The 15417-nt window shown below is 34.7% G+C and overlaps 1 protein-coding gene across 1 annotated transcript in view; it reads left to right on the forward strand.

The window, feature by feature from the left end:
- The window catches only part of Sec10 (Exocyst complex component Sec10), a 225602-nt gene extending 211905 nt beyond the window's left edge, over nucleotides 1–13697 (forward strand). Inside the window, exons 16-17 of the mRNA XM_090400320.1 lie at nucleotides 1941–2101; nucleotides 13546–13697. Of these exons, the coding sequence (XP_090256446.1) occupies nucleotides 1941–2101; nucleotides 13546–13632 (248 nt within the window). The 3' untranslated portion in view covers nucleotides 13633–13697. The remainder of the gene's footprint in view (nucleotides 1–1940; nucleotides 2102–13545) is intronic.
- Nucleotides 13698–15417: the final 1720 nt, after the last annotated feature.

The following is a 15417-nucleotide window of genomic DNA, read 5'->3' on the forward strand; positions in this document are numbered from 1 at the left end:
AAACAAAAAGTTGAAAAATTCTAACAACCACTCTGTTGCCTTTTCTCCCAGATTCCTAATATCTCGTTTCTGATATCATCTATACCAGCAGCTTTTCCTGGTTTTAAGGCATTTTCTAGTTCCTCTTTAGTAAATGTGCTTCAAAGAGATTATTTTCTGAATCCCTAATTTTTTTAATATAATCTTTAGGTATTTTTCCTTCGGTACTTGGTTTACCATTCAGAGATAGCTGAGTTGCAATTTGGTTTGCATTTATATTAACTTCGGTTGCTGCTGTTGTGGGGTCACCAGATAATTTTTTGAGTAAGAGCCAGGCTTTCCTGCTACTGTGTTTCATATCTAAGCTTTTAATTTTCTCTGCCATTGTTGACTTCTTTTTTCAGACAGTGCTGCTATAAGTTCCTCTCCTGCATCAATTGTTTCTGATGAAAATGGATCTTTATCATATAGGTCACAATATCTTTCATATATTTCCATGTTGTGCTCTGTAAAACGTGGAATGCAATTCTAAAACCTCTTGGGTGTGCCTGGTAGCAGACTGTCTAATAGTTTTGATGAACTTTCCATAATTTTCTGGTCTGGGTGAAATGTTGGTCAGGTTTATGTCTAATTCTCTTGAGAACTGTTCCCAGTTAGCTTTTTTTAAAATTAAAGTGTCTTCTAAGTGAGATCTCCTTAAGTCAGACTGGTGGGAAAACTTGCAGCATTATTGGTCTATGTTGTGAACTTGGAATTGGTGTAAGTACCTGTTTAGTGCAGATTAGCTATTCATTACTAACAAATCCAAGGTCTGGGTTATAACCGCTTTTCCATCTTCCACTGTTAAATGATGATGATGACTGTTTAAGATCGTGTATAAGATTCATTTGATTACTTTCAGCCCACTGTTTAACTAACTCTCCATCCTCATTTGTTTCACTATAACCCCACTGTGTGCTATGACTGTTCAAGTCGCCTATAATAATAGCAGATTTCCTGTGTCAAGTACATTTCAAAAGCAAAGGTTACACTAGGTGGTTTATATACTGAGAAAACATTGATGTTATCCAGATCTATTCCAAGGATTTCTATGTTATTTTGGTTTGTGATTAGGCATCCTGTAACCTGGAGCTCCTGCCGAGTGAAGATAGCACTTCCATACTTTTCATGTGATATTTCTTTTATGAGCTTCATTCCAGCAATTTTAGGTCTGACTTGTTGAGGTCCTTTGTGTGTGTGTGTGTCTCCTGTAAACATAAAATATCACATTTTTGCAATAAGATCTTCTTTTACAGAGGAGAGGCCTTCTGTATTGTGTGAGATTATTGTCAGGGTTGGTTCCATTAAGGGGCCGTTGAGTTTTAGTCATTGTGTCTCTGATAAAGATGTTAGTCGCACTATAAAACTGTAGAAACTATAGAAGACTGTATTGCACTATGCTATACTGTAGATCGCTGGTAGCAGAATTCGCAGCTTGTAAACAAGCCGACAGGGATCGTGATGTGAATGCTTCTGCTATGACCCTATTAAGGCAAGTGATGTGAAGTCATTAGCTTCTATATATGAGTTGCCTCAGTCGTGAAAATACTTCAGTGCAAACTTTGTTTGCTTACACTTGGATAAAGGATTAAACCAAGTATATAATTTCTTGGTATCTGTAACTTTTAAGGCAGTTTCACTATGCCCATTGCTTGCAAGACAGTCCCATTCATGAGCTAGTTGACAGTACCTTTTATGCCTACATATGTTATAATTGGTTGTTCTTTGAAAAAAACGTTTAGATAAATAATTTGCATTTCACTGAGTTTTAAGATTTGTAATATGAAAACTTAAAACTCAGTGAAATGAGTTTTAAGATTTGTAATATCAAGGAGGGATTATCTTATGGGATAATATGTTGCTTGAAATGACTGTCTTTCTCAGAACCAGTTTAAATGGGATGCAAATTTTCATTTTGCCAGGGGCAATGGTAGTAATATGTGATGTGGATGAATACCGCAAATGTGCCAAAGAGTTCCGAAGCCCTTTGTTGAATACCCTTTTTGATACTCTTCATGCCCTCTGCAATTTGCTTGTCGTGGATTCAAAAAATTTAAAACAAGTCTGTAATGGAGATCAGTTGGTAAGTATTATGAGTGATTGATTTAATATATAAAAAGTAATGCTGTTATGTTAATTATATTTCTGCGATATTAAGTATTTTTCATAAAAATAGCTGTACTGGTTTCCTGATCTATTTTGATATGATTAGTGACATTTATAGTACATATCTACAGACAAAAATATGACATAACAAGTGAACCAGGTGGGAAATATATATATGTAACAAATATACAGAAGATTGAAGGAAGTGTAAAAGCTTTTGCATATCCACTCCTCTAACTAGCAGTTGTTTTCTTTTCATAAGTAACAGTATATTTAGCATACTTAGGTTTTGAAGGATTATCAAATGTTATTATAACCTAAGATAAATCTGCACTACAGAGAATTTGTTCTCATGTGAGAAAGAGATTAGTTGTTGTTTTTTTATGTGGGTTTCATATCAAAGTTTTTGTGAGGAAGAACTTTGATATGAAACCCACATAATAAATAAAAATTTCACCTGATAAATCATGTAATACAAGTTTCAAAATTGACAATATTTATCGATGCATTATCAGGAGCACACACACACACAAAAAAAAAAAATATATATATATATATATTTGAAAAATTACACTGAATGAGAGAGAGAGGATTATGTGAACATTCAGATTCACAACAGTTCTTAGATCCAACTTTGAGTGTTGTTGTGATTTATATGCTACTGTATATGAGTGCATGCATTAAAAACCGTGATATATATATATATATAAAATATACCTAGTCAAGTAATTGTTAATAGGCTCAAATACATTGGTCAGATTGAGCTCAAATTTCAAACATTAATAGTTAAGCAGTTCATTCTTTTCACAAAAATAGTTTCTCAGCAGAAATGTTTCCAAATTTTTGATTAATATAGAAAGGCATGATTGCTCTGATCAAGGGTTAATGAATGACAAGTCAGTTTTTTATATCTGATTAGTAGTGTCATTACATTGTTCCTTTCAATTCATTTTATAGGGTAGCAATTACTGATGAGTTTGACAAGTTTGTATGTGACTTTTGGGTCAGATTTCTAAAGTATTATTGTTGAGATACCTTATCTTCAAATGCCTGAAAAATTGCATCTCTGTATTTTAATGTTGATGCTTTGCAACAGATGGAGGGTCAGGCTGGAAGATCCTCCAGTGCTGCTCTGCAGTTACTGTAGAAAAGTTCCTTTAAATGAAACATATTGGTGATGGACCTTACACTAGTCAAAGCAGTATAAGGCACTAGGAATTGGGGGGGGGGGGGAGCAGAGCTATCATCTGAGACACAGTGGGACTTCTTTTATAAGTACATTGTTAAAAGGGACATATTCCCTCAGTTTCTATACACATCCACTAGGAATATTTTTTAAAATAAAAAGCTGTGTACATGTAATCCATATTTTAATTAAAAATCAGGCCTGGTTGGCTAAGTGGATAACACTTCTATTCTCTCTCCCCAACATATAGACATTGGTTTCACATCCTACTGAGGCATTGTATGAATGTCCCTAGATGGCAAGACATTCATGAACTAGTGTGATCATCACCATGCTTATTGGGAGCCTAAAGTATAATATTTAATTTCTAGAAAAGGGTTTCTAAGTTATCTAACCTTTAGTCTGTTGACCTTGCTGATGAACAGTAGATGTTGCTGTAGCAAACCCCCTAGGGACTAGAGATGGTTTATTATAACACAATGTTCACTATAGTGAATTCAGAGTAAAAAATACAGACCGCTCCACTGTATCCCTTGAAACAAAGAATGGCAGGAAAGACAACATTGTGAGAAACAGAAGGAAACTGTAGGGAATTGAAAAAAAAAGTGGGAGACAAAGGTGGCAAAAGTGGTGGGAAGTTACATTGACAATGGAAAGCAGCAGCAGGAACCATACGTAAAAAATACACCAAGTGACAAATGTAGAAATGTATACAATTATGAGAATTTTGAAATGTTACATTGGTTTAAATTGTCAATTACCTAAATATGTACAATCTATATCATTTAAATCAAAAAAATAACCTGAAAACTTCAGCTCTCATTAAATTTTATATATAGTCACCTCCAAATAACAAGGAGACACAGGTCAGCCTGGGGTGGAAGACGATTAACACACCTGGTGAATGTCAGCTTCCTAATTGGACAGAAATCCAATGATGTAGATTTGTCATAAATTGACTGTTCTCTTAGAACAGTCAATTTATGACAAATCTACATCATTGAATTTCTGTAAATTAGAACTGTAAATTAAAGAAATATTACAAAATGCATGGTATTTCTTTAATTCGAAGTTTAAGTAAAAGTTATGAAATTTGTTTAAACAACAGCTCATTTTGTGTTTGAAAGATTCGTTATCCATTAAGGTAAAAAAATTCTAACTTTCTTATTTAAAATTTTGATTTTAATGGTAAGCACACATATTTAGTTTATCATGAAGATTTCATGTAAGTTACATTAATTTAAGTTAATGTAACATTTTAAAATATAAATATTAATTCTGAATATTCATTTTTAAAATTTGTTTCCCTCTTAGTTCTTTCTTATGCCTCCCATTATTGTTTGTATTTGCAGTTTATTATGTATGTGCTTTTTCTTTACGTATGATTCTGCCAATCCATTGTATTCTGTCATTGATGTACAATTTCCTAACATTTCTTTTGTCTGATTTATCATTTGCCAGGAAATTTAGTTTGCATTTGTGATTATTTGAATGTTTACTGTTTGTAATGGTGACCTCATCATCAAATTCCTGACATGTACCCTCAAGGGTGTACAGGATATTATGATAGTACTACATGAAGAACTTTCTAACTCATTACTAACTTCCTCTCAACAATTTACCTCTAAATCAATCTGATCTTATATTTCTGTCTTTTAAGGCAATTTTTACTGTATCAATACACCTATATCTTGGTCTTCCTCTAGGTGTTTTTCCTGCCAACCTGGCAGAGAACACTTGTCCATCCAGGAGTGTGTTAGCTCTGCTAACACACTCCTGGATGCTAACAATGTCAAGTTCTTTCCTAATATCCTCGTTTTTAATATGATATTTTCATTGATGCCCTCTCTTCACACCCCTAATCTTTCTTGACTCTCATATCCGTGGTCTCTAGTCTTTGTTCAAGTGTTTTATTTCTAACCCAGCTCTAAGATCCATAAGACCATGTGGGGGAATCAATGCCATCCACTATGGGACATAATTTGAACACTTTCTTGTATACAGCTATTAAAACCGTTAAGCAGATTAAAACCGTTTAACTCTATACCCCCCCGTATTTACGGACTCCCAAAAATACATAAAGAAAATGTGCCATTACGTCCCATAGTGGATGGCATTGATTCCCCCACATACAAATTAGCTAAATATTTGGCCAAGGAGCTCACACACTATACTGGCAACACACCATCACACATAAAAAACTCAGCCCACTTCAAAGCCAGCATAGAAAACCTTACACTCCAACATAATGGTCAGCTTCGACGTCTCCTCCTTATTCACCAATGTCCCACTCAAGGAAACTTTAAAGCTAATCCAAGCTAAATTTTCTCCCGATATCTCAGCCCTATTTCAGTTCACAATGAACTCAGGCTATTTCGTTTGGCAGGGAAAATTCTACAAACAAATAGAGGGGACAGCCATGGGCTCACCACTCTCCCCACCCTTAGCCAATTTCTTAATGGAGACCTTTGAGGAAAAAGCCTTAGCCTCTGCCCCACAAAAACCAACCATATGGCTTCGCTACGTTGATGATGTGTTCGCTATTTGGCCACATGGCTCTGAAACACTCCTCTCCTTCCTCACACACTTAAACAACCAACACGCCAGAATCAAGTTCACCCTGGAAAAAGAGGAAAACAACTGCCTCCCCTTCCTAGACACACTAGTCACCCGCCAGCCTGATGGAACTTTGGTTTTCTCAGTTTACAGAAAATCCACCCATACAGGCAGATACATCCACCAACAATCTCACCCCCCCCCCCTCACAACAATATGGAGTGGTAAAAACACTATACAACAGGGCTAAACTAATCTGTTCTAACGACATAGCCCTTAACACTGAACTAAATCACATCCTAAACACTTTCTCAGCCAATGGCTACCCACCCCCAAAAATCCAAAAAATATTAAAACCTACAAACCACAGCCCCCCTCCACAAAAAAGATTACTCTAAATCCATCATCATTCCCTATATCCGAGGCACCTCAGAAAAAATTACCAAAATTCTAAAAAAACATGACCTCACCTCCTGTTACAGGCCTTACAGAAAATTGGCATCCCTTATCCGCTCTACCAAAGACCAACCACTTCCCCTAGACCTACCTGGTGTATACCAGGTCCCTTGCAGTTGTAAACTGTCGTACTTTGGCCAAACAGGCAGGACAGCGAATATCAGAATTTCTGAACACAAGAACTACATCCGGTTTTACAAATATAGCCATTCTGGTCTTGCAGACCATGCTCTGGATACTCGCCACAGAATACGGTGGAAGAAAGCAAAAATAATACACCGGAGCAAATATAAATTCGAAAGATTATTTATGGAATCAGCCTCTGCCCTAAGAAACTCTCCAAACCTCAACAAATTTGGTTGTATGCGACTGCCCCAAATTTGGGAGGCATACATCAGCAGACCTTCAGCCCAACGGCCAAGAATGCCTACTTAGCCCGCCAGAGGGCACCATCAGGACTTCTAGGAGAAAGATATCTTCATTTCCAGTTACTATATTGTTAGGGCCTGTTGTGCTCCTGCCTTTTGTAAGTTCCTTTAGAAAATGGCAATGAGATATTGCCGAAATATCGGAAATATCTATTAAAGTATTATTTAATTTATATTCGGATCTACGTTGTTTCAATTCCCTAAGTTATTTAGAAATGCATAACCAACATATAAGCCTATCTACGAGAATGTATACAGCTAATTTAGTGTTTTGACTAATTTCTCTCTTATTCCATATAAAATTTATTCAGTTGACTGGCTTTGTTGATTCTGCTCTGTTTCCATATTTAATTTACCATTTTCACTAAAAAGCGTGCCTAAATAGATGAAATATTTCACTTATTCTATAGGTTCTCCATTCACGATGCAGTTGATATTTTCAACGCTTCTGCCTATTTTCATTGTCTTTTTCTTGTTATTACTGACCTTCATACCATATCTATTACAACAGTTATTCAATTTAGTCAGAGAATCTTGCAGACTTGTACCAAATTTATTTAAAAGTATAACATTATCTGTATAAAGCAAAGATTAACATCTCCAATTTTGATATCAGGTTTAATACCACTTTCCTTCATAATGTGATTCCTGTACTCTTTTCAGTTCTAACTGCTGACTTACAACTTAAATAAAGATGAAGTATTGCATGATATAATGTCCCATTGACACCATATAACTGTAGTGTTTTGAATAGCTTTTCTCTTGGCACCTTTTCATATGCCTTTTCTAGATCTACAAAACTTAAAATACAGATCTTTGTCATATTCCCATGATTTCTCAGTTATTTGTCATAAAGTAAAAATCTGATCCTAACAGCCTCTATTTGGTCTGAATCCACCTTGTTCTTCACCAAGCTTCCCTTCCACAATCCTTCTCAACCATTTCTCAAGTATACTTGCATAAATCTTATTACGAACACTCAGTAGGGAAATACCCTGTAATTCTCACATTCTATTTTATTTCCCTTTTTGTATAGGGTACTATGAGAGTTCTATTCAAATCATCTAGAATTCATCCCTCTGTCCAGGGTCTTCTGAACTATGCAGTGCAGCCACTGTAAGACTCATACCTCCATACTTGAGCATTTCTGGTCTAATATCATCTACCCCTGCTGCCTTTCTGCATTTCAGGCTTTTTCTACTTCAAGTATGGATATGTATTCCTGATTGCATGTCCGTTAAGTGTTTTTTACCACTGTGCTGTCATTACTACTTACATCTGTTATGTTCTTTTTGATAAATTTCTTCACTGTCCAGTATATGGTCCGACGGTTAGCCTAGTGGCTTTGCGCTTTGCAACCATATGCCTGGGTAAGGAGTGTCCTAGGTTCGATTCCCATCGGAGACGTGAGGAGCTTAAGGATTTTCCTCAGCCATAGCCAAGTTAGCTGGACTTGGGCGTGGACAGCAGGGTCCCCCCCCGTTTATCTGGGGTTTTCATTCTGCAAGCAGGCAAACCGGATCTGCAGTCATAAATACTTAATCCCCCATGAGGGGGCTCAACTTGCCCCAACAAGGAGAAAACTCCATAAGAAAAAAAAAAAAAAAAAAACTGTCCAGTATAAAAAATGCTGCAATTTCAAAAGATTTAATGCTTTTGGTTTCTCCATAGGCAGATGGTGGTGTTTTGGCAATCTAAACATCATGGATATTTTTCATAGCAGATGGAAGGCAAATTTTAAGTTATTGTTGTAAAATCTTTATTGTTTTGTGTGTAACATTTCTGATGTGAGGTAAGGAAACCTCACCTTTGTAGTCATCTGGTTGTCTTGGAGCATGAAATGGTTCATTCAAGACACTAGATAGTTTTAATGTTTCAACCAATTTTTTAGAGAATTGCTTTCATATAAGTTTTCTTTTTCTTTATAATAATTACTAGATATTGTAATAGCACTTTCTTTGAGAGTTTTGATGATGCCTCTCTTCTGTACTGGGTGGTGGTGGGAACTTACATGTTGATACCGGCCTGTATTGAACTTCGAAAGTAAGATTGCTGTGAGATGTGAATTTAATCGTCTAGGTAAGGAAATGGATCTGTCTTTTCTAATGTGAATTGGATTTTGTGGTTTATACTTTTGGCAACTCAGTGAAGTTATGGAGGGTTTGTCTTATGAGCCTGACCAAATGTTTTCATTATTCATATATCTTATATCTTACCCATAATATTAGTTGCTGATCTCTCTCAGTATCTGTTTGTTCCCTTTCCATGTATAAATTAGCTAAGTGTGGAGAACAGTTGGGCCCATGGCCAAGTCTTCAAAATAACAGTCCTGCAATTTGAAGAAAGTGTCTTTAACAGTATCAGGTGGAAAGATGTCTTCTGAGATTTTCCTTTTCTTGGAACATTACTGAACAAGCTTTTTACATCCAAGGTAACTCGGATATCTGTGAGACTAAGTTATATATATATAATTGTTTTTGTTACATGTGGAGCTACTAGAATGTATTGATATTTACAAAGGTATTATGTTGGAGAATACGTGAGATAACCAGATCTTTTGAATTCATTTTTTCTCTTTGGATCAGTTACAGAGATCTCTTATATTATGAATAGTTCAAGTTGGATCATTATCTAATTGTCTGTATGTGTTGAGATCATTAAGTAGTTTGTTCATCTTGTTTGTATACTCATTTGAACCCAAAATTAGCTGAATTTCCTTTGTTGCCTTTAATATTAGAAATATTTACCCCCCCCCCAAAGGTCTTTCAATGCATTGTATTCAACATTGGTGATATTTTTAGTTTTGTTTTGAATGAAATAGAATTGCTGCCGTTATGCAGATGATGTGAGCTAAATCTCTTGAAATTCAGTATACGTTTATATATGCCGTATCTATTTTGGAGATATTGATCGCCAAAATAGATATGGTCCTCTAATATCCTCTCCTGAACAGAGTATATCTGAGGAAAGATTAAATACGCTTTTGTTTGTTGATTAAATTTACTCAAATTAATGCATTTTTTTTTGTAATGTGATCTTCTGTTAACAGCTAAGTTTCCTACTTTAATTGGGTTAGTCTGTCTACTAAATTCCATATCTTTTGGAAGGCTTTGTGCTAAACTTAAATGATACCCATGTAGTTTTTTATTTCTGCTAAAACAAAGTAGGTTTTAGATATTCTTCTCTCTCATAGAAGCATTAATGAAGCTCTTTTGTAAATAATATTGGATGTTTTAATTTTTAGTTCTAAAATGATTCATCATTTTCTGAAACTTAGGGATTAAATCATTCTCTGCATATCTTAGAAAATTCAGTCTGTTGAGAAATTACTTCTTTTTAATATGCAGCTTTTCAAATTTGCAAAAAGTCATAATAAACTCTCCATGAAGGGATAAAATTTCTGTGGCTAAACATGTTTTGTTAATTACAACCGGATAACTACAAAGGGGCAGTTTCCTTACTAACATCAGCCAAAATCTACAACAATATAACTTAAAAGTTATTACAAAAGAGTATCAATGATGTTAAGATTGCAAACGTCATCTGCCTATGAAGAGACCAGGAGTATATAAACTTTTTTATAATTGTGGATGGATGGGACAGTCAGGAGAAATCAACCAAATATGAAGAAAAAATGAGTACATATAAATCTGGACTAGTTTTTCACACCACCAATGAAAAACATAAAATTAATTAGCAACTCACTAAAATGCCATACACAGAATTTAATAATTATGTATGTAAATTTAAGGAGGCAAGTGAGATATAAGATGTCTGAACCCATGTAATAAAAACCAAGGTTGTGAGACAAGCTATGTGTTATCTTGTAACAATGAACTGTGCGCCTCATGTTGAATGAATTAAAAAAAAGTTACTAATTCAGAAATCTCTTTGCGACAGGAATGATATGTATAAGGTTCTAATAGCAAGGCTTATACGTTGGTCAGACATAACTGGTAATTAGTTTACGGAATTAACAACGCATATAAAGTATATTAATTAAAGGTAACTTTAATGAATAACTTCTATATTTCGACAACATCACATTGCCATCTTCAGGAACATAAAGATATGGTATGTGCATGCAGGCACTAACACAAAGCAGATGAGGAAGAAAGCAAGAAACTAATATTGTTCCTAAAGTCCTAATGGTGCCCTCTTGCAGGCTAATTTGGTAGTCTTGGCAGTTGGGCTGAAGTTCTCATAATGTAAGTCACCCAAATTTGTTGAGGTTAGGAACGTTTTTTTAGAGCTGCTGAAGATTCTTTGAATAATCTTTCGTATTTAAACTTGCTGCGATGAATTGTTTTTGTTTTCTTCCAACGAATCCCACCAAGACTACATCCGGTTTCACCAGTACAGCCGCTCTGGGCTGGCAGATAGATACCCACCATAAAATTCGTTGGAAGAAAACAAAAATAATTCATCGCAGCAAGTTTAAATACGAAAGATTATTCAAAGAATCTTCAGCAGCTCTAAAAAACGTTCCTAACCTCAACAAATTTGGGTGCATGAAACTACCCCAAATTTGGGAGACTTACATTATGAGAACTTCAGCCCAACTGCCAAGACTACCAAATTAGCCCGCAAGAGGGCACCATTAGGACTTTAGGAACAATATTAGTTTCTTGCTTTCTTCCTCATTTGCTTTGTGTTAGTGCCTGCGTGCACATACCATATCTTTATGTTCCTGAAGATGGCAATGTGACGTTGCCAAAATATAGAAGTTATTCATTAAAGTTACCTTTAATTAATATATTTTATATGCGTTGTTAATTCCGTAAACTAATTACCAGATATGTACAAGGTGCAGAAGTACACAATAGTGTTCTGTGAAAGCACTTTACTTTTTATGTGGAAAGATTAGGTGAGTGAACGGATGGCTGTGTCTAGGTGCAAAAGTGTATATTTTTATGCTTTTTCCCTCCACACACAGTGGTTTCAAACTCAAATTGAAAACACTGAAACTTAATTCAATCTAGCTTTCACATAGGTTCATATCCCAGGATATCTCATGTGTAACCTGACCTCTTAAATTAACCTGTTAACTCATTTAATCCATTACGAGATCGAGTCTTCAAACACTTTTTAATCAAAACTAATTTTTAATTTAATTTATAAATAGCCACAAATATATGCAACATCAAATCAACTACTTAACTATGCGAGCACCAGTATGTTCTCCAAAACACATTTGCTATACAGCCATCAGTTATTATCCTATATGGAAAAAAAATTCCTGGACCCTTAGTCTCTTGCCTCAACATTCTTAAAACCATATCCAGTTTTCTCATTTCAAAACAATCTTGCTTTCTGTATGAAAGCATCTGAAGAAATAACTAAAACCATATATACAGTTAAAAATCACTTATCAGACTGAGAAGGTTAAATTAAACTTTGCTGGGACCATCTATATGAACTAGAAATCGATAAAGTTCCTTTCATCTTTAATTGAAATAAATCCTATATGGATTAATTACTACTAAAAGCTTCACACTTCTCTTTATACAAGGATATCCTTGCTCAGTCTTCTAACGTTTCTTATTTCTGTCCAGTCTTCATATAATGAAGACACAGAACTGCCACAGTTTTCTCTTGCTTTGTTTCTTTCCTACTCAATGGACAACTGAATGCCTAGCAACATTCGCTAACACTCTTTTCGCTTCTGTGCAGAAGTGTAACAAATACTGAGAAGCAGTTGGTCTGATTAAGTTCAGATGATGAAGTAAGGCGTCGGCATTTACTTTAAATGAGTATTTTAATTTAATGCTGGAGACAATGATATTGTGGCTTGTATCTATTCCATGTTTTGCAGGAAAGGTACCCAGAGAAAAGCTTTTCATAACACTATATTTAAGTTGTAATCATAGTTAGAATTGAAAGAAATACAAGATGGTTTGATGTAAAATCAGATGTAAGACAAGGATGCACATTATTTCCACTCTTATTCATCATCTGTATGGATCACATTATGAAAGAAAGTGGCATTAAATCAGATACTAGAATTGGAGATTCTAGTATCTGATCATGTTCTTAGCTTTATGCAGATATATTCCTAAACATCCAGTGCTAGTCTCCAGGATTCTTTAACTTAAGTTGAATAAGAGCTCTAACAAAATTGGCATAAAAATCAGCAAAAAAAAAAAACTATGAAAATAGAAAGGAACAAGCTACACTATTTAGGGATTGTTTTTAGTGAAGATGGCAAATTAAATTTGAAAATAAACAACAGAATAAGCAAAGCTAGTATGGTTAGAGGAAGCAAGTTGAAGATGGTATCAGTCGTAGTTTCATATTAAAAATGAAAATATGTAGGAAGAAACTTGACATTGTTAGCATTCAAAATTGTATGAGCAGGGCTCATCTAAGGTGGTATGGCCACTTTAACAGAATGGAAGAAGAAAGCAAAACACATTTGATAACAAAAAATAAACTGAGGAAGACTAAGATCTAGATGGATTCAGTCAGAACTTATTACAAATGCCTTAGAACGAATGTTAGATATGACAAGTAATAATCATGTAGTGGTCAGAATAGCCTGAACACCCCCCTTGAGGGATACATAAGAAATTGATGACAGTTCACATAATTATCTTACATCACTTATGCAAATATACATTGTACTTGTATTTAGCACAGCACTTTTTTCCCCAGCTATATGGTTTGTAAGGAAAATACTTCATGTTGCTTTTTTTTTTTTTTTTTGGTTGTATTTGCATATGAGGTACTTTCTCTTATTTAAACTTTTTTTTTGAAATGAAAGATGACCAAAGTATTTAATATTTTTATTTTCAGGCTGACCTTGACCGTTCAGTCTTAATGAGCTTTGTACAGCTTCGAGCAGATTACAGAACTGAAAAATTAGTGAACCATTTCAAATAGCTAGATGGACAAATTTGTGCGTGTGTGTATATATATAAATAAAGTAGCATGTTATCTGCAGCCTATTTTATAGTTATTTTTTTTTGTTAATTTGATGTTTTTTTACTGTAAATCTGCTGTTAGAAATAAATGTCACATGGAAAATTTCAAATGGAAGAATCACTGATTATCCATAGTAAAAACTGAAGCCAATTAATGAGCCACTAACTACCCTTATTACAATAATTGTTACACCCATAATTAACCTGGTTTTAAAGTGAATATTGTTAGTTCAGCTAAATTTAAAATACTGCCATTTCTGATGGCTTATGGTTTCTCAGAAATTTTCAATATATTGTGTGGGCGAGTTTTCAGTAAATATCCAAAGAAACACTATTTTACTTTCATTCTAGTATTTTTTGATAGTGTGAATATTTACCAAGCACTCACCCTATACTAAACACAATTTCATGTGTCTTTTCTTCACTTGGGGAGGGGGGAATCCTTACACGTCACAAATAATGAGAAGAAACTTAAAACTCCAGTCAGTTCTTTCAGTTGATCATTGATGGATATCTGCAGAATATTACTCAAAAAATGCTATTCTCTCACCATCCCCAACATCACTGCACTAAAGAAAAAAGATTATAGTTCCCTAAGCTGATTTAACCTGAAGCCTCCTAAGATCTTCAAATGATTGCTCCTTTCATAAATATGCAGAATTACTGAATCCTGTGATTATAGGTCAGACTAACAGAACATCTCAGCGACTAGTACACAAAAGGAAGAAGGTGGGAGGGATGTCTGCAAGTCATTAATATCACTTTACTGCCTTTTTTCAATCTCAACTCTCCTGGAGAACAGGTTATACATGCAGAATATTACTCAAAATATACTACTTCACTGTTGCCATTCTAACAGTTGAAAGCTCATCTTGGATAATCTAATCAGTGTTCATAATTTTAAACCTTAAGAAGCAACCAGCCTTTTTGTTGCAAAACTTATGAATCTTGATTGTTAAAACTTAGTTTCATTCTTAAGTCATGTAGGTTTTTTTTATGATGCATCAATATATACAAACTTTTTTTGATGTTTTTGCACTTTCTATTCTAAATGATAATGCTGCCCCATCACTACTTAGTATGTGCCAGTGGAAGTGTAAATTACATGTTTATAGTGTAAGGGCATGTAACAATGCTGATATTAAATACAGCGATTCCTCAAAAATGGAACTATGGTTAACACAATTTCCCCCGTAACAGCACACTATCAATCACACATTCATTTGAGTACTGTATATGACCATAATATTTCTGTAATCTTATTCCAATATTGTACTACAGTATTTTAGTTATCATGCAATAATTATTCATTTATATTGAGAAATCAATCTTAATCTTACATTAACTGAATGTAAGTAAATTTATGGTAATTTTGTTGCAGTGGCAACAGATATTTTGAGTTGAAAGTTTATTTTTCACTTGGTTAGACTATAATAAATTTAGTTTAATCCTTTATCCAAGTGTGAGCAAACAAAGTTTGTGCCTGAAGGTATCTTCAGGACTGGGGTAAGGTGGTACAACACCAGGGCAACTCGTTGCAAAGGTGGAGCAAGCTACCAACACTCCTGTCTCAGTATCTCCTATAATGCAAAACACATCTCCTTGCAGATATGTCTAATGTTATGCATTAAGGGAATGGCCACTACCCAGACTAGTTTCGACCTTTATTGAGGTCTCTTCAGTGGGAGCCAGGCCCAAGTTGAGATACCAGGCAGAAGCATTAGCAGGTCATCTCTACCTATAG

This window comes from Typopeltis vanoorti, chromosome 11, assembly GCF_054136105.1.
Source record: "Typopeltis vanoorti isolate ZY-2024b chromosome 11, IOZ_Tvanoo_1.0, whole genome shotgun sequence".
NCBI classification, from domain to species: domain Eukaryota; kingdom Metazoa; phylum Arthropoda; class Arachnida; order Uropygi; family Thelyphonidae; genus Typopeltis; species Typopeltis vanoorti.